The following is a 20,215-nucleotide window of genomic DNA, read 5'->3' as shown; positions in this document are numbered from 1 at the left end:
GGCTATTAATGCAGCTGTCATGAAATCAGGATAAAAATCTGGATCATTGCTGCAAACCTTCTGGGTCCTGCTGGAGATTGGAACAGAATTAATCGTTCCCTGTCTCAGTGGAACACCACAACCATGGCAACCAGGGATCTGTGGGTGAGTCTGAGATTCATTTCAGGATAGCCCTCAAAGCATGTTATTGATAATAATATTAGCCTACAGGTGACAGAGTTAGCTACAGAGGGTGCTTAGACCAAAAGAGCTAACTTACTAAGATAACAAATGTGTGATTTGCGGGTTCAACGCAGACCTTGGTGCCAGGTGCATTAGCCCACTATGGTATTCAGAATGTGAACCTGTAGTTTGAAATGTACACGCCAGCCTCCACAGCAGGTATGCCAGATTCTCCTTCAGCCCTGCCAACCTTACAGAGGCACCAGCCTCGTTTGAAATACTCCAATTTCACTTTTGGCAAGACTGGATTGCCCTAAAATGCCCCTATCTTCATTATCATGAAGAAACAGACATTCCTTCCCTGACACCACTTCGCACCCATGTGAGGGCGCCAGAACTATGCAAGGCAGTGCCAAACCCCTTTTTGGGGCGGGGAGGGGGCAGAGCTGAAGGCATAAAAAAGCCCTATCTGAAGACTGGTTTCTGGATCAGTCTTCAAGAACCAGAGGAGCAGGAACTGGCACTCCTGGAGGCAAGGAGCCAAGAAGAGAAACAGAAGAGCTGTGACGGTCCTCCTGCTACGTTAGAAGCCTTACCAAAGATCAATATTGACCCTTCGTCCTTTGGCAACCCAACAAAAGGAGAGCCTATAAAAATCAAAATGTCAGGTGCTTCGATATGACAGAGTAGTGGTGCAAGGGGAAAAGGCCAGCCTGAGTAAAGAGACCAGTGGGAAAATATCTTCTGGTTCTTAGTCCAGGATGATTTTCATTGATCAGAAGTCTCTCGCATTACAGGAAAGGATTGATTCCCAAACTCTAGCCCAATGTATCATTCATCTGAAAATCGAGAGGAACAGGGGTCTCATTAAACATATGGGGCCTCGGTTTTTCTGGCTCGGTTACCGCCAGACTCGTATTACCATTCCGCCTCCGTGATTCCCGGAATTACCGGGACATTATGACCCGGGAATTCCGGAGGTGGAATTCGATAAATCCCCATTCCCATTGAGTCAGTTAGGACTCAATGGGAATGGGGACCATGGAAACACCGGCACCATCTCGTGATGGTGCCAGTGTTTCCACGTCCCCCTGCAGGCGGGCAATGTTAAACCCGCCAGGTCAGACCTGGCGGGAATGACACCTCCGCCTGCAGGACTCGAGATCACCCAGTATGGAAACAACGGTGGCAGCGGGTTTACCGCCACCGTTATTTCCATACCGGGTGACTCGTAATGAGGCCCATGGTGGCAATGGTAAAAATAAGGGGTATTTTCAATTCTGCCTATTTTAAAAAGGCCACCTCATTTTAGGTGGCATCACATTAAATATTTGGTTCTACGTTGAAATACTGAATTAAAATTAGCGAAGATGAAAAAACCCAACATTTTTGTAATCAAATTTCCAAAATGCCTTTTCACTTCTTGTTTTTAATGCGGGGGGAGACCTCCCACCCCCCACGCAGGCCCCCTTCCATGCCCCTACCTTAATATATTCCCTTACGCCACATCCCATCTATTTTTTATGAAAAGAAAGCTGAAAAATTCGATCAAAAAATGTGTTGTCTTCGTCCTCGTCGTTTTGTCATTCGTTTTTTTTTGTGAGGTAATGCCGAATATGTATGTCAGAGGGCGCTCGGAAAGTACTATGCTTACTGCATGCGGTACGTTTCCTGCACACCTATCCCAATATCCCATCCAGGCCCAACCTGTAATTAGGTGGTATATTGAAAATGGGAGTTATTACAATGCTGCTGGTGTTTACTGTTACCGTCATAGCTGCAACGAGGTCGTAAATGTGTGCAGGGAAGCTTCGGCCATGGTAGCGCTCAACATCAACCGTAAGCTCTACGGCATCGCTTCTGGGCTCTGCGTGCCCAGAGAAACCGGGGCGACCAGGTCAGCCACTGGCAGCGGTATGGTGGGTGTAGAGAAATGTGGTTCTTAGTAGTCATTTTAGGGCAGAACTTCTACATCTCACTTCACACAGCATGTCTTTAGCTGAGCCCAAAAATACACAAAACATTTGTGCTAATTTAAAAAAAAAATCCTGAGGGTGGGATAAAATGAAAAAGAGGTGAACTGGTGGAGACAAAAAAACTGTAAGGCGTTTCAAAGGGTCTTGGCGAGAAACAGCAGAGTGATAATAAGAGGGAGTGAATTTGGTGACCATGTACAGTCTGTGGTCGAAGAGCAAATAGGAAGTTGGCATACTGCAAGGCCCGGTGTGTGGCTGCTGTTAAAATCTGAGCTTCTGTTGCACATAGAAAAGGAAGGAAGCGGGGTTGCTTGCCCAGAAGGATACTCTCAAGGCTGCTGCACTCTTCAGAACTGATGCTCCCAGGGCTGCTGCACTCTTCAGAAAGGATACTCTCAGGGCTGCTGAACTCTTCAAGGCTGCTGCACTCTTCAGAAAGGATACTCTCAGTGCTGTTGAACTCTTCAAGGCCAATGCACTCTTCAGAAAGGATACTCTCAGGGCTTCTGAACTCTTCAAGGCTGCTGCACTCTTCAGAACGGATACTCCCAGGGCTGCTGCACTATTCAGAACTGATACTCTCAGGGCTGCTGCATTCTTCAAGGCTGCTGCACTCTTCAGAACTGATACTCTCGGGGCTGCTGCACTCTTCAAGGCTGCTGCACTCTTCAGAACTGATACTCTCAGGGCTGCTGCACTCTTCAGAACTGATACTCACAGGGCTGCTGCACTGTTCAGAACTGATACTCTCAGGGCTGCTGCATTCTTCAAGGCTGCTGCACTGTTCAGAACTGATACTCTCAGGGCTGCTGCACTGTTCAGAACTGATATTCTGAGGGCTGCTGCATTCTTCAAGGCTGCTGCACTCTTCAGAACTGATACTTTCAGGGCTGCTGCACTCTCCAGAACTGATACTCCCAGGGCTGCTGCACTCTTCAAGGCTGCTGCACTCTTCAGAACTGATACTCTAAGGGCTGCTGCATTCTTCAAGGCTGCTGCACTCTTCAGAACTGATACTATCAGGGCTGCTGCACTCTTCAGAACTGATACTCCCAGGGCTGCTGCACTCTTCAAGGCTGCTGCACTCTTCAGAACTGATACTCTCAGGGTTGCTGCATTCTTCAGAACAGATGCTCTAGGGTTGCTGCACTCTTCATAACTGATACTCTCAGGGCTGCTGCATTCTTCAGAACTGATACTTTCAGGGCTGCTTCACTCTTCAGAACTGATACTCCCAGGGCTGCTGCCGCAATGTGGTGCAGAGTCCCTTCTTCTATCCAACTAAGAGGGTCCGTTCTCATGGGTTGCCAGCTTAGTTTGCAATCACTGCGCCATCTTATGGAGTTTCCAAAACAGCTGGTGTCACCCCTATGGGGCCTCTGAGATGATGTCTTCTTCTTGCGGTCGATGACCAAAGGGCAGCCTCTATCAATTGCTCCCTCAACAATGCAGATCTCGCTAGAGATTTCCAGGTCAGCAGGTGGGGTTGTCAGTCGCTGCTTTAGTCACAGTTGAGCCATCATGTGTAGACCTTCTGCCCCAAAGAAGTTGTCTTGAGCAACACTCATTTCTTTTTTCAGTCTCTCATCCTTGCCTCTGGTGAGTAGCAGCGCCACCAGCTCAGTGCCATGTCCGGTGTTTACAAACGGTCCCTTGCTAGCATCCATGACTTTTTGAGCTCTAGGATCAGCATTGGTGTTGAACACAGATTAAATGGCATTCAACACTGGCCCTCGTACAGCTTCAATGACCCTTTCCTATTTAATGATCACCTAGTCACCAGGCTGTCAGGTTATAGGAAGAGCAAATAGGAAGTTGTCATACTGCAAGGCCCGGTGCGTGACTGCTGTTACAATCTGAGCTTCTGTTGCACATAGAAAAGAAAGGAAGCAGGGTTGCTTGCCCAGAAGGATACTCTCAAGGCTGCTGCACTCTTCAGAACTGATACTCCCAGGGCTGCTGCACTCTTCAGAAAGGATACTCTCAGGGCTGCTGCACTCTTCAAGGCTGCTGCACTCTTCAGAAAGGATACTCTCGGGCTGTTGAACTCTTCAAGGCCGCTGCACTCTTCAGAAAGGATACTCTCAGGGCTGCTGAACTCTTCAAGGCTGCTGCACTCTTCAGAACTGATACTCCCAGGGCTGCTGCACTGTTCAGAACTGATACTCTCAGGGCTCCTGCATTCTTCAAGGCTGCTGCACTCTTCAGAATTGATACTCCCAGGGCTGCTGCACTCTTCAGAACTGATACTCCCAGGGCTGCTGCACTCTTCAAGGCTGCTGCACTCTTCAGAACTGATACTCTCAGGGTGGCTGCACTCTTCAGAACTGATACTCTCAGGGCTGCTGCACTCTTCAGAACTGATACTCCCAGTGCTGCTGCACTGTTCAGAACTGATACTCTCAGGGCTGCTGAATTCTTCAAGGCTGCTGCAATCTTCAGAACTGATACTCTCAGGGCTCCTGCATTCTTCAAGGCTGCTGCACTCTTCAGAATTGATACTCCCAGGGCTGCTGCACTCTTCAGAACTGATACTCCCAGGGCTGCTGCACTCTTCAAGGCTGCTGCACTCTTCAGAACTGATACTCTCAGGGTGGCTGCACTCTTCAGAACTGATACTCCCACGGCTGCTGCACTGTTCAGAACTGATACTCTCAGGGCTGCTGCATTCTTCAAGGCTGCTGCACCCTTCAGAACTGATACTCTCAGGGCTGCTGCACTCTTGATAACTGATACTCCCAGGGCTGCTGCACTCTTCAAGGCTGCTGCAGGCTTCAGAACTGATACTTTCAGGGCTGCTGCACTCTTCAGAACTGATACTCCCATGGCTGCTGCACTGTTCAGAACTGATACTCTCAGGGCTGCTGCATTCTTCAAGGCTGCTGCACTCTTCAAAACTGATACTCCCAGGGCTGCTGCACTCTTCAAGGCTGCTACACTCTTCAGAACTGATACACTCAGGGCTGCTGCATTCTTCAGAACCGATACTTTCAGGGCTGCTGCACTCTTCAGAACTGATACTCTCAGGGCTGCTGCATTCTTCAGAACCGATACTTTCAGGGCTACTGCACACTTCAGAACTGATACTCCCAGGGCTGCTGCTGGAATGTGGTGCAGAGTCCCTTCCTCTATCCAACTAAGAGGGTCCATTCTCATGGGTTGCCAGCTTAGTTTGCAATCACTGCCCCATCTTATGGAGTTTCCAAAACAGCTGGTGTCAACCCTATGGGGCCTCTGAGATGACGTCCTCTTCTTGCAGTGAATGACCAAAGGGCTGCCTCTATCAATTGCTCCCTCAACAATGCAGATCTCGCTAGAGAGTTCCAGGCCAGCAGGTGGGGTTGTCAGTCGCTGCTTTAGTCACAGTTGAACCATCATGTGTAGACCTTCTGCCCCAAAGAAGTTGTCTTGAGCAACACTCATTTCTTTTTTCAGTCTCTCATCCTTGCCTCTGGTGAGTAGCAGCGCCACCAGCTCAGTGCCATGTCCGGTGTTCACAAACGGTCCCTTGCTAGCATCCATGACTTTTTGAGCTCTAGGATCAGCATTGGTGTTGAACACAGATTGAATGGCCTTCAACACTGGCCCCCGTACAGCTTCAATGACCCTTTCTTATTTAATAATCACCTAGTCACCAGGCTGTCAGGTTATGGGTATTTTGATCAGCCCACACCTCTTAATTGTCTTTCCATTAGCGACAGGTTGTTCCTCTGAAAAGGGTTCTCAATTGGGCATAATGTCCATATTTAGGTGGTGGAGAACTGGTCTACTTCAGCATGGCATTTATTGCCACAACTCCTGTAGTGGTTAGTAGCCGAGCCTCCCACCCCTCTGTTGTGACGTCAATGGGTGGATTGGCGGGCATAAGCCCAGGCCCGTTACCTGATGGATATTTTCATAGTAGGCTCTTCTCCCTGGATCTCGGTGGCTGGGCCATTCCCCTCAGAACTCGGAGTGCCATAGCACAGCATGACACACTTGTCACCCTGTCTGGGAATCCCGCCTGTGATCCTCATCTTCCCTACTAGGATCTCCAACGGGGCAGGTGCATCTAAGAGGACTTCCCTTATGATATGGCACGCCGCAGCATTGAAACCTTCCATCTGAGCCAAGTGAATGCCACACTGCATATGCCTGTTGGTAACAGTGACCTGGCATAACAGTGACAGTCAAATACTGAAATATGAATCAACAGTAGACAGTTTGTTCACTTTTACAATTTCACTTTATAATTCTGCCTGTCCATACTCTTTAGGACAGTGGCACCCTCTAGTTATCCTCCCAGCAGCTCCTCCAGAATGTTCTCTCAGTGCGGCCTGACACTGGAGTGAGAGATGCGCTGGGAGGTGGGGCCAGATTTTGGGTGACTTAGGGGAGGCCACTGAGACCACTAGGCATCCCCCTGAGTTAGTGGGGGCAGGGGCCCACAATGACTGTCACATTGCAGTTCAAATGTCTGTAGGGTATTATACCTGGCAGTCCACAGGAGTGTCCCCACCTGGGGTGTTAGGGAAAACCCCAGGAACCCCCTCTGGAAAATTAGGCAGTTTAGACATTTTTTATAAAAACTTTGCCGCTCTCCTGCCCACCATGAAGATTTACCAGAAATGTGATATTAGATTTCCAAAGTGAGTATATTTAAATGGTTTAAAGAGTATGGGGGAACACAAATAATATGAGGAGGAGCTGGCATTTCCTGAACCTTAGTTATTGCCTTTCCTAATGCCTTACATCATAAGCATCACCAACTCGATTACTCCATATGGCATCCGAAGCACAAACTGCCTAAAAGGGGATGATACATTGATATGCATGAATTATACTATGTGATCTGCCTTTAAAAATAAAACAGTAGAAATAGCAGCTGCAGTTTGCCCTTAAAAACTAACAATGAGGTCTGAGAGGAAGGTTGGCCGGCTTACCACCGCTGACCTACATTGCTTGCCTTACTGCACAGCTGCCCAATGCCAGGGCGAGTTTTACTGTTGTCACCTCTAGCGGGCAGGCAAGTAGGCGCATCAGTGGATATGTCTGTGAAGGCCTCAGCCGCTGATCTACAGACTGTTGAGTTGAAGACGGGTGGACGGTTGCTTATTCCTCCTCTAGCTTGGTTTGGGGGTACATTTGGTAAAGGGGAACACTGCCATAGCAGCACAGCACAGAAGGCTTTTCAGGGCACCTCCCACCAGGTAGAGGAACCATGAGAGACTGTCTGGTTCCTTTTAAGGAACTAGCGATGCTCAAAGTAGCCAGATTGTCCGGAGTATCAGCGACTCCGCCATCAGCACTCATGACGGTCTCGCACTCAAATGTCACATGGATCTTGCAGAGCCAGCTAACAGGAATAGCACAGCTAGACTCATGTCCCCCTCTCCTAGGCTCAAGCACTTGCTCCCCTTTTTCCTGCTCAGCCCCCAAAGTTCACTCCCTCAGTGGCAGTCACCAAATCCCAATTAAGAGGGCCTAGGAATAGGAACTATTAATGAGGCCCAGTGTAGGGATCCCAAGAGGAATTAGGACATACACATAAATGCTGACTTTAAAACTAGTAAAGCCAACTCCTCCAGAACAGTGCAACACATTCCATGACTAGACCTTCTCTCGGGCCTGTAACTGCGGCCGCAGGGCATAACCTGGTGTGGTAATGCCCCCCAGTTCGGGATTTATTGCTTACATAATGGAGTTGAATTTGCCCTGCATGCTGCACATTCTCTGCTCTTAGAGTGGCCGCCAGTGTTCCATGCGGGCCGGCACAGCTGTGTTATTATTGTGCCGTCATCAAATCAAATAAAAATCATACGCTGCCATCTCTCCTCATGGCTTCACGCCAGCGAGAGGGGAACTTTTCCCTCTTCCCGAGCCTATGCCTGATGGTAACTTCCTCCCCTACAACGAGACTGATTGCCAGACGCCGAGTGGAGGAGGAGGAGGATCTTTGCTGTTGTTCCTTAAAGAATCCTTCATGGAGAGCACGAGGAGCCGCAAGCCCTTACACCGCCCCCTTCTGTATGCCCCTGGTAGTGAGTGTATCAGCAGGCAGCAATCCGAGACATTTAGCTCTACAATTTAAAGGAGGGTTGGCATAGAACGTTTTCCTTCCATGAATGCTGCTCTCCCCCCCCCCCACATTCCAATCACCTCCCTGGTGCTCTCCCCAGCATTGCTGTACAGTTGTATGAAGCAACCCAGTACAATGTGGGTCTGCTTTTCCACGATTGGGGTACACATTTACTTTGAGGTGGGTATTGGTCCTTAAAACCTCCCCCATAACCATAGGCACCTGAATTGTGAGGCGGGATTCCATATTCCATCAAATTCTGATAGACACGTCCACTGCCCTCACTTGTGACACCGGTTGGGTGCCATCTTTTTCTTCTTCCTATTGGGCGGCTCCGTGTGACTATAATCCAGCAATTTCCATCTTTAAGGAGGCATTTCAATCCTCTGGACCTCATCCAATGTCCCTGTCTTGCTAACGTACTGACGGATAATCCTACGAGGCCTGCCCTCCGTCGCTTGTCTATTGTTAGCTTATCTGCTTTGCCACTTACCTTGAACCCAATACTGCTTGTTCTAGTTTCCAATAACTCTCTTTGCTCTTTAACTTAAACCCTTCACATTTGTATTTTTTTTTTATAGTTGCATTTATGGTTTGCAGAAAATATTACACAACATAATAAAAAAAGAAGAGCAAAGGTCACATATCTTTTTTTTTATTTTAATGTTATTGTTCTAGCTGAAATAATGAACTTTACAATATTACGTGCAATATAACAATCACACAAATAAAGAAAAGAGTAAATATATCACATTTTTTTATCATATCATAAAAAGCTAAACACATTAAAACATCCACATATTCAAAAGGAAGGGAAATAAGTAGACAAAATAACTAAAACATATCAAATTGCCCTGTTGCTAAAAGAGACTCCCACATGACTTGTTCCACATCTTATTAATCAGGTCCTCTTCTTTTTTCTCTTCAGGTAAACACTTCCTGTTCGGCACCTCTTCAGTCCCTGGGACACTTGACAACTGTGACAGCCTTCCTTAATTCACAGCAGCACATATCCGCTAACATGTAAGTGAAACCTGCAGCAGGCATCATGCATTGCAAAGCCTGGGTCTCATGACAGCATCCTTTAGCTTGGTGCATGTTCATAGTTTTCATACTTGCAGGGGCATAGCTCCCAGCCAGCAACTTGACGTCCCTTAAACTCAATGTTTTCATGGAATTTCAGGGTTTTGTTGCATTGAACTTATTCACGTTAACTGTCTCTAAGGATTGTGCACTGAATATCAACATGTGAAATAATACCAACCAAAGGAAGACACAGGGAAAATTAAGGACGTGCAGACCATTCCCTGGCGCACCTACCGAAAACAAAACAGTAGATCCGGACAACCTTGTATCAATATGTGCATACATGTATATTTATAGTTAAGGTGAAACATATGAACCATTGACTTTTAATATTGCACTGCATTTGGGGCAAATTCATCAACCAAGCAACACAGGTTCGATCCCGGGACCGCGCTTAGAAACCTCTGGGTATTAAGCGCGTTATAAATAACCTATCATATCATAAATGGCATCCTTTGAACAGGCGCAGAGACCGTTGGCAACAAACACGAAACTAGTTAGGTTTAAAACGGTGCAGATGTTATTTTTGTGTTTTTGTGAAAATCCATTTATAGTTTCTTAAAAATTTGACAGAGAAAAAGTGTATACATCTCCCATGGTGCGTTGCAGCACAGAGCCTTTTCATGAAAGAAAATACAATTTATTTTTGTTCGATGCGAGCATTCCCACGATAATCCCACAAGAAGGTGAACGGGAAAAGTGCTCAAATCAGGGTAAGTCTGGGGTGGGTGAAAGAGCGCCAAATGGTACATTTGACACTTTGAGAGGGATTTTTTTAGACAGATGGTTTTAGTTTTACTACAGGAATCTTGCAGGGTTCCCATGGGTAAAGAGCGAGATTACCGCAGCAACAGAATTGCGTCACCGTGAGAAATGTGCAGAAAACGATATAAAAAATGGAGCTGGTCACAGATTGACTTCAGGAGGATATGGGGAGACCCAAAGGGAGGGGGGTGCATATGTAGAGTTACAGGGGGGGCTTATAAAGGAGCTTAATTTTTTTTGTGAGAATCTAAACACGTATCCTCGCGAGAACCATTCCTGTGGTAATAAATCGACAGTGCCATGGGAAGATTTTATGGGAATGAATGAAAAGGTGTAAAAAAAGCACTGCCAATCTTTTACCTTAATGGGCCACAGTCTTTTACTACAATGGCTAGTGGAAAATGGTTAACTACCCTAAGGGGGGGGGGCAGAGTGGCCAATAACCACAGTATTTTACCATAATTGTTGCGAAGGGCACAGCTAAAGGCCATTGCTAGCAATGAAGGGCAAAGTGGCCAGAGGCCATGGCCCATCCCAGTGGGCCATAGTCTTGTACCTTAATTGATGTAAAGGGGTCAGGGGGCAAGGGCCATGGTCATATACTTTAATGGGTGCAAAGGGGCCAGTGGCCATGGCTGGAGGCTGTGGCCATGGCCACTGAAATGGGGAACAGTGAGCAATTGCCACGGTGGAATGCTATGGTTATTTTCTCCTACTGGTGGGGTAAGATATAGCACGACAAAACCCTTGGCATTCAATGAAACACCCTTAGTTAAGACACTGTTAAGGTGAATCCATTCAATGTAAACACAGCCATTACATTTGACAGTTATTGGGAGTAAGGACAACCTTAACTCAGAGTCTCGCCATTACTTACCCCATGAGCTCACAGATACCTTCAGTATTGACATCAAGGGGGGCCTCCGATTTAAGGTTGTCATCACTACCAACACTCACCGAATGTCATGGCCTTTGTTGCATGTAATTGGTTCACCTTATCTGTGTCTTAACTAAAGTTTTTCCACTGAACATATATTCAGAGAAACAATGTTGTTGAAGGCACGTTATGGTTGCAGTGCAAAATCAAAAAACCAAAGAAATTCATCAGTTATGGTAAGCGATGCAATTTTAACTTGTGCACCCACCTTGCACTACTCACACTAACACCTAGGACATCCAAGATGACATCAAAGATGGCATCATTGATGAAATCACTCATGACATCCCATATGACAACACTCATTTGTAACAATCCTGACAGAAAGTGCTTACAAAGAGTTGTGTTTAGGGTATTGCTATCAATGTATGAAGGGTGATAGGCCTCTCATGAACTAGTCCATGTATCACAAAATGCACGTGTTCAAACAGAAACTGTCTACTGAAGTTCTGTTGATGATATAGCAATCTAAAAATACATTAATATAGGCAATGGCTGCAGCGTGGATCATGGAAGTAGAGCATTCTTTATCTGGTAGATTTGGTCAGTTGAATTACAGTTCCAAGCCTACCAGAACCCTGAGTAATGTTAAACCTGGAGCCAAGGGTTAAGTATACAAGAAATACTAGATATGTATGCGGAAAAGCACAGACAGGTAACATCTTGTAAGTGGGAAACGAATGCTAGAGTCAGTCAGCACATATGAGGGTTGCAAATTGTATTATCTACCTGGGTCCTGCTCATGGTTCCATGTGTGTGCACCATGAGCTCTGGCCACACTCTAAGGAAATTAACTTAAAGATATTCTTCAAAGTGACAGGGCTACTTATATAGTACCTTCAAATTATGATTGTCATATTTTCAATGCGGTAATGCTTAAACTGCTTTACTGTCAATAAACAAAATGAACTTTCGAGGAAATTTGATGTCATCAGTGATGCCATTTGTGATATCATCTTTGATGCCCTGGGTGTTAGTCTGAGCAGTGCATGATGGGGGCATGAGTTATGGTTGCACAGCTTACCATAACTGGCAAATTTCTTTCACTTTTCAATTTTACGCTGCAACCACAACATGCCTTAAAGGTTTTTCTCTGAATTTCAAAGGTTTTTATTAGCGAAACCTAACCATATTGTCCCTTTAACAAAGTATTTTCACTGATTTTCAATGGTTTTTATAACTAAGGAAGTTTCATGGTGTGCCAGCACTGTATGTAAGTTACCAATAATTCAACTTTTAACATATATTTTATTTATTTATTTATTGGATATCTGTAAGATATAACAAATGGTGTTTCAAGGCACCACAAGACAAAGAAGGGGGGGGAAACGGGAGAAAGATACAATAACGGTCCTACTTGGCCTTGTGACATTCAGATTGTGCAAGTGCAGAACAAGAAGTGTGAGGGAGGGTGGGGGCGAGGCAGGGTGGTGGCGGGGGAGGAGGGGTGACAGTCTGCGAAAAACAAGTGCAAAGGTGGAAAGGGAAAAAGGTAAAGAGGGGAGGTGCAAGTGCTAAGGGGAGGCCAGAGGGCAAGTGCCATGGAATGCAGGGAAGGTGGGGGCTGTGTGGTGTGGGACTGGAGCCCTATAGTACTCAGAGGGAACCAGGCAGCCAGTCAATGAGGCAGGAGAAGGTATTAGCAGGGGAGGGGAAGAGTGAAGGAGGAGGACAAAAGGAGGGTCTTGAGGAGATTCCGGTACTTAAGAAGATCTGGCTCAAGCCTGAGAGGGGCAGGGAGACCATTCCAGAGGGCGGCTCCTGTGGAGGAGAGACATATACCCCTACTCTTTGCTTAGAGAAGCGTTTGATTTGTAGAGTTGGACCTAGAAAATCAAAGGGCTTGAGTCTGGAGGTATTTAGGGGGATAGAGTTCGATGTAGCGGGGTCCAAGTCCCAGAAAGCCTTGCGGACGATGCAGAGAGTCTTGAATTTGATCCTAGCAGCAACCGGGAGCCAGTGGAGAGAAATTAGGGCTGGAGAGATGTGGTCCCTGGGCTTGATGCCAAGAATAAGTCTTGCAGTTCTATTCTAGATTAGTTGAAAGGGACGAAGGGAGGAAGAAGGAAGACTGAGGAAGAGGCTACACGGTAGTCAAGCCTAGAGAGGACCAAAGCTCCGGAGACATTGAGTTTCTGGGGGAAGGTGAGGAAATGGAGAATACCTCTGTGGAGGTGCAGCTCATAGTGGGCCTTCTTGGCAATGAGGAGAGAAGGCGAGTGAGGAATCAAAGATGACATCACGGTTTTTTGCCTCACAAGAGGGTTAGGGGAGGGGACCCATAGAGGGCGGCCAGAGGGAGGGAGGGAAGGTGGGAGCTGGGGTCCCAATGAAAAGGATAAGGCAGAGATCATTGGCAGCACACCATGACTGGATAGCAGTCAGACAGTCAGTGATTAGAGAGGAGGAAGAGGAGGGAAGCTTGAAGGAGAGCTGCGTGTCGTCTGCATAACACTGGAAGTGAGTAGAGAAGGAAGGGATCAAGTGGGCCAAAGGGGCAAGTTAGATGTTGAAAATCTACCTTGAAAAGCTACGGCGAGAGGATGGAGCCTTGAGAGACACCACAGGTGGAGAGTGTGATAATGGTAGAGAAAAGGGCCAAGTTAAACCTGGGAAGGCCGGTTGAAGAGGATGGAGGTCAAAAAGTCCAGTGCCAGGCCTGTGATGTCCAGGGTGTCACAGAGCCGATTTGACAGGATGGCATGATTGACTGTGTCAAAGGCAGAGGAAAGATCAAGGATGATTAGAACAGATGAAGAGTTAGAATCAAAATTAGAGAGCAAGTCGTCACTGGTGTTCAGTAGAGCAGTTTCCGAGCCTCTGGCAGCTCTGAAGCCAGACTGGTGATTGTGGAAACAGCCGACAGATTCAGTGTGTTAGGTCAGTTGGGAAGTAGCCAGCTTCTCCAGGAGTTTTCCCAGGAAGGGGGTGATGGAGATAGGGCAATAGTTGGCAGGGCAGGAGGGGTTAGAGGAGGGCTTTTTTACAGAGAGGGTGCACAAGGGAGTGCTTGAGGGGAAGAGGGAAGGTGCCGGTGGCAAAGGCGTGGTTACAGGAATCAGCCAGGGAAGGCACAAGGGAGGAATGTTGTTCTGGATAGTTATAGAGGAGCAGGGGAGCCTGTGTTTGGAGGAGACTTTCATAGAGAGGACTAGTCTAGAAACCTCATCCGGTGCTATGGGAGAGAAGGAGGAGAGTAAGTAGGGAAGGGGAGAGGGGACTAAATGGAGGAATGACAGCTGGGGAGTGAGGGGGAAAGAGGAGAGTGAGGACAGAATGTCTTGAGTTTTGGAAAGGAAGTGGGAGGTCAGAGATGTTCAGAGGGTCAGGGGTGGCAGGGTGATATGGAGCTTGCAGAAGCATTGGTGAGTTCCAGTGCAGATTATAAATAGTTTGCCAGAGTTGTCAGTGGCCCCAGAGATGCGGGCTTGGATGTGAGCCCTCTTCTTCGGGCGAATGGAGAGTCTGTATTGCCTTTGGAGCAGGCGACAGGCCAGTTTGTCAGAGGAAGTGTCTGATGCACTCCACTTCCTCTCAGCCACTCTGCACTTGCATTTCAGAGAGGCTAGGTCGGAGTCATACTAGGTGTTGTGTTTAGTGGCAGGCTTCATTCGGATACCTATGACATTGGCAAGGATATCCAGAGTGTTGGTGATAGAAAGGTGAAGATTAGCAAGGGCAGAGTCAGTGTGGGAGTCTGTGGCAGGAGTGAGAGGAGAAATTAAGATGGCAGCAAAGGCAGCAACTGGTACTCGCTTCATCGGTCGAATGACAAAGAAGGAGACCGGTCGTGCAGGCAGAGGCTTAGCCAGGGGACCAAAGAGATCCAGATGAGAAGACAGGATGGAATGGTCAGACCAGGAGAGAGGCGTAGTGACAGGGTTGGAGATAGGAATGTCTGAGGAGATGAGAGCATCCAAGGTGTGTCCAGCAGAGTGCGTCGGACCAGACGGATGAATGGCGAGGTAGGGAACATCACAGAGGTTGTGGAATAATCCAGTGGCCGCCTCCGGAAAGAACTAAAACTCTCCTTTCACCAACATATTTTCTGCAGCGCATACTGGCGTGTGTCACTCTGGGTAAAATGCCTAGAGCATGAGGCTCAACCATGACCCAGCCTCACCAGGCCACCCACAGCAACGGCTTAACCTAGCCTGCAGCCTGGTGCAAATCGCACTATAACATAATGGTTTTGTGGGCCACTGTCCATGGCTTGTGGCCATGACCACAGACCATGGGGCATAGGATTCTGAGTCGTTGCCGGCCCTGCAAGGCAACCCATAATAGAGATTGGTCCTGCCCGGCAGCTATGCCCAGTAGCCACTTTAGTCCAATTGTAGGACAGTGGCATCTGCCCATGACTTGCAGCCATGGCCACTGGCTACAATCCCTGGGCCATGTGATTTAGCCATGTTGCCTGCCCCACGAATAACCACACAGTAAACATTGTCCATGGCCTTTATCCTGGCCCAGTTGCCACTATTTATCACTATTTCCCAATAATGGGACCATGGGCCACTGTTTGCAATCCCTGGGGAAAGGGCTTCAGCCATGTTGCAGGCCCTGCTATCCATCTCAGAGTAGACATTATGCATTGACGGAGGCCAGGCCCAGTGCCCACTTTAACCCCATAGCTTATCCCTCGGTGGCCATGGCCAGTGGCCAGATTGGCATGTCCCGGACAATCTGGCCATTCGCCATGACCACAGGCGATGCTGCATTCACCAAAGTTATATCACAATTTTTTTGTACTTAAGTTTTGGCACATTTGAAAAAATTAAAAACAGGACGGATTAACTTCAGATTTGCAAAAGCATGCTATTGGGACCTGGCCGAAGCTCCCCACATATGTTTGGTGCAAATCCGTACAGCCATTCGGGTTGTAGCCGCAAGCAAAATGTGTGTTCCCATTTAAGTCTACCCATCCAAATTTTGAAACATTTTTGAATCCCTCTACAATCTTGCCCCCCTTAATGAAACTGTAGCAAACTTAGCAAAGATATTCAAAACCGGGTCTATATTGTGTTTGCAAAGTTTTGTGTGGATTTGTTGAACGGCGCCAAAGTTATAAGCCACCAAAAAAACTGTTCTTTGCCGACCCTGTAATGTGTATATATATGTATATACATATGTAAACCATAACTACAGGGTCGCTACCGCAGATCCTGTGATATATGCATGTGTGTCCTTGAACATTTGTCAAGTTTACAAACATCCCAGCAATGTCCCCAAACATCTGAGATGTTCGCGGATTTCAGAGAGAAGAAAATTACCGATTTTGAGCCTTTTCCGGACATATTCCACTCCATCCTCAGTACCCCTCACCTCCTCAGACATTGTTTCATTTCTAACACAAGTGTAATGTGTTTTTTCATATTTGTTACTGTGACATTCGCGAACTACGGGCGCAGTTCACGAATCCAGCATGGTGTCCATTTCAAAATGTTTGCCACACCGCACAATTGAACAATCAGCGCCTTTATGTGATATCCACGAACAATACGCTGCTTCCTGATTGGTCCAGAGACTTGTTCGGACATCAAATCAGGAAGTGAGCTCTCAGACTGAACTGAGGTAACACTCATTTTTTGGACCTATGTTTTGGCCATGTTTTTAAAATCTGCAGTACGGATTGACACCACATTCTCAAAAGCATGCTTTTGGGACCAGGCTGCCTCTTCTTGTGCAAGTTTGGTGCAAGTAGTAAGTCCAGCAGCTCAGATTATAGCCACAAGGAAAATTTGTTTCACATTCAAGTCTATCTAGATTTTAAAAACTTTGGGACCCCCCCCCCACTTAGAAACATGCCCCTCCAGTGGACGAAACCGCAGGAAACTTTGCAAAAGAATTCAGTCAGGTCTATATTTTTTTGCAATGTTTTGTGTGGATTTGTCAAATGGCACCAAAGTTATAAGCCACCCAAAAACTGCTCTTTTTATGGGAAAGTCAACGTAACCATAACAACCGGGTCGCTAACGCTGACCCTGTAATATATGGTATCCAGTGTTATTGTAAGGTTTTGCTCGGTCCTCAAACCGACAGAGGCACATATCACGCGGGAGATAACCTGCTTTATTAACTGCCAGGCATGAACTGCCGAAATCCCTCAAACCCCTCCCATCCCCAACGTCACTTCCCGTGTGGCGGGAAGAAGGACCGCAACGGCGGTCCGCCCACCTAACAAGGTGGACAGGCGGTATGCCCATAGGAACAACATGACATCTCCCCCCTTTTTAGCGTGCGAGGTCCTTGCCCCTTTTCACTCCATTTCCTCAATGAGTCTGTGAGGTTTTATCCGGCTTCTCTGTGGCCGGCCTGACCTTCGCGGGGTCCACCCAGTCTCTTCGTGTTGTATTATGCTGTCTTCACTGTCAGAGGCCTCACCATCTCCCAGATAGGGGCCGTCCCACCCTCTGTCATCGCCACTGTCTTCAGCTCTGTCCTGTACGTCTTGTGGGTGTGTTGTCCGAGGCTTGAAGTGTGATACGTTCCGAGTCACTGAGGATTTGTCCATCCTTTGTGCTGTGACCATCGTTCCTTTCCTCTGTGTTACAGTCAGCGATTCTTTTGCGAACGTGGCGTCCTCCTTTATTTGCTTCAGCTGTCGCATCCACACTTGGTCCCCTGGATCGATGTTTGTCTCTTGAGCTTTCCTTTTATGGTCAGAAGTCTCTTTCATCTTGGATTTTGCTGTGTCATCTTTGGCTCGGGCCTCCTGTTCTAGCGGTGTGGCCTCTGCTGAGTGGGTGTCTTCCGGTAGCCTTGTTTGGACCGGTCGCCTGAACATCAAGTCAGCCGTGCATATTCCTGTCGTGCTATGAGGGGTGTGTCGATAATCCCTGAGGAACTGAAAAGTGCTTGTTCAAAAGGTTTATTGAGTATGGCTGCTATTTGTAGAGTTTGTTTAATGTTGGACATGAATCTTTCAACCATGCCATTCGGCTCAGGCCATCTGGGCGATATCCTACGGTGTTGGAACCCCATGTACTTTGAAAAGTTCTCGAAGTCCTGACTCATGAATGGTGCTCCGTTGTCCGACTTTATGATCTTGGGTATTCCATACGTGGACAACATGCGGTCTAGTGCTGGGATGACGTTCGAGGCAGCGGTGCTGTTGACAATTTGAGCCTCTGGGAATCTTGAGTGTTCGTCTATTAGCACCAGTACATACGTGCCGTCTCTCAGCGGTCCAAAGAAGTCTACCGCTAGTTCCTCCCACACGTGTCCTGGTAGGGGTGACATGTGTAACGGATTTGGATGTGGGGGTGGTGCCACTTGTGCGCACGTCGGGCATTTGCCCACTATGTCTTCTACCATTGCGTCCAGTCTGGGGAACCACACTTTCTACCTTAGTAGCCTTTTGGTGGCTACTTTCGTGCGTGACATGTATCATGCAGGCTTGTAGCGATTTCGGGAGGAGTACTTTGCACCCTTTTAATACTACGTGTTCATCGACTATGGAGAGTTCATCTCAGACTTGGTCTATGTGTTTGACATCTTCTTGGACATCCTCCGATTCCTGCCTCGCTTGCTGCCGCATATGTGCTCTCCTTTCTTCTTGTATGCAGTGGCGTATGATGCGTAGCGCTGGGTCCTGCTCCGATTGTGTGATTACGTCTGCCCATCCTACGGGCAGCAGTTGCAGGTGATGGACAACGTAGTTGAGATATTCATCTGCAATGGATGGTTGAGGGCTGGCGGGTCCAGTGGGGTGTCGAGACAGATAGTCCGCCGGGTTGTCTTCTTTGCCCGGGCGGTGCTTGATGGTGAATTTGTAATCCTGTAGACGTAGGCCCCATCTGGCTATTCTCAGGGGCATTCTTGATTTTGGATCTCTGTAGATTGTGAGTAGGGCCTGATGATCCATTATTACGGTGAACTCCTTGCCATACAGGAAGAGGTGGAAGTACTTGCATGCCCATACTACCGCCAAGCTTTCCTTTTCTGCTTGTGAGTACGCTTGTTCTCTGGGGGTTAGGCTCCTGCTGGCATATGCCACTACATATACGTTCGTGTGTGCCTGAGGGTCTATTTGTGTTAGTATGGCACCCAGGCCAATGGGGCTGGCGTCGACGATTACTTCCATGTGTCGTTTGGCATCAAAGTAAGCCATGTCCTCCGCTCTTGTGATGGCGTCCCATATCTCCTTGAATGCCCTCTGACAGTCCGTGGACCATGTGTAGGGTTGGTCCTTTCGCATTAGTAGACGCAGGGGGTTGCGGATCGTAGCATAGTCCTTAAGGTACCTGGAGCAGTAGCTGGCCAGTCCAAGGAACGACCTGAGCTCGGTCGCGGTGGTTGGGGGTGCGTCTGAGTTGAGGGCAGCCACTTTGTCCGGGTCCAGCCGCATTCCTTTGCTAGAGAATATATGACCGAAAAACGTAACAAGCCTTTCCCAAATTCACATTTGGCTTTATTCAGTGTTAATCCCGCCGCTTCTAGCGCATCACACACTCTATGAAGAGCGGTGTCATGCTCTTCCTTCGTCTTCCCATAGACCAGAACATCGTCGGAGTAGTTTAGGCAGTTCGGTACGTGCCGGATGACTCTGTGTATTTCTTCTTGAAAAATTTCGGCTGCAGAGGATATCCCGAAACTAAGCCTTTTGTACTGGAAGAAGCCCAGGTGTGTGACGAACATCGTTATGTATCTGGATTCGGGTGCAATTTCAATCTGGTGGCATCCTGTTGTGAGATCCAGTTTGAAGAAGACTTGAGCCCCATGGAGGAGGTGGATCATATCAGTTATCTGGGGCACCTGATGTCTCTCCCTCTCAATAGCTTCGTTTGCCCTCCTCATGTCTACGCACAAGCGTATAGATCCATCGGGTGACTTTTTGGGGACGGAACAATGGGGGACACCCATGGCGTGGGACCTGATACTGGTTCGATGACGTTGAGTTGGATGAGCTTGTTTAGTTCTTCTTCAACTTGGTTATGAATGTTCATGGGTATCCCTCGATAGTGTTGGGCAACTGGTGGTATGTCCGGGTTTATGTGCAGTTGTACCTTCCTATGTTTCAGTTTGCCCAGCCCTTTGAATAGGTTTGGAAATGTTTGTTCTATCGCATCAGGTCTGGCAAAGTATTTGTGGGCCTTGAGTTGATACAGTATGTTCACCAAACCCATTTCGACGGCCGTCTTGAAACTGAGAATGCACCCACTGTTGGCTTCAGTCTTTAGGATGTGTAGAGGAATCTTTGCCGCGTGTGATTTGTGCACACACCATGCA

At 47.6% G+C, this 20,215-nt stretch overlaps 1 protein-coding gene across 3 annotated transcripts in view; it reads left to right on the top strand.

The window, feature by feature from the left end:
- Window positions 1-20,215, top strand: part of SH3RF2 (SH3 domain containing ring finger 2) — a 274,927-nt gene that overhangs the window by 197,136 nt on the left and 57,576 nt on the right. For all 3 annotated transcript variants that reach the window (XM_069652450.1, XM_069652447.1, XM_069652448.1), the window contains exon 6: window positions 9,125-9,219. In XM_069652450.1, the coding sequence (XP_069508551.1) occupies window positions 9,125-9,219 (95 nt within the window). The remainder of the gene's footprint in view (window positions 1-9,124; window positions 9,220-20,215) is intronic.

This window comes from Ambystoma mexicanum, chromosome 3p (genome assembly GCF_040938575.1).
Source record: "Ambystoma mexicanum isolate Mex_15411 chromosome 3p, UKY_AmexF1_1, whole genome shotgun sequence".
NCBI classification, from domain to species: Eukaryota; Metazoa; Chordata; class Amphibia; order Caudata; family Ambystomatidae; genus Ambystoma; species Ambystoma mexicanum.
This window is presented reverse-complemented; position numbering and strand designations above follow the sequence as displayed.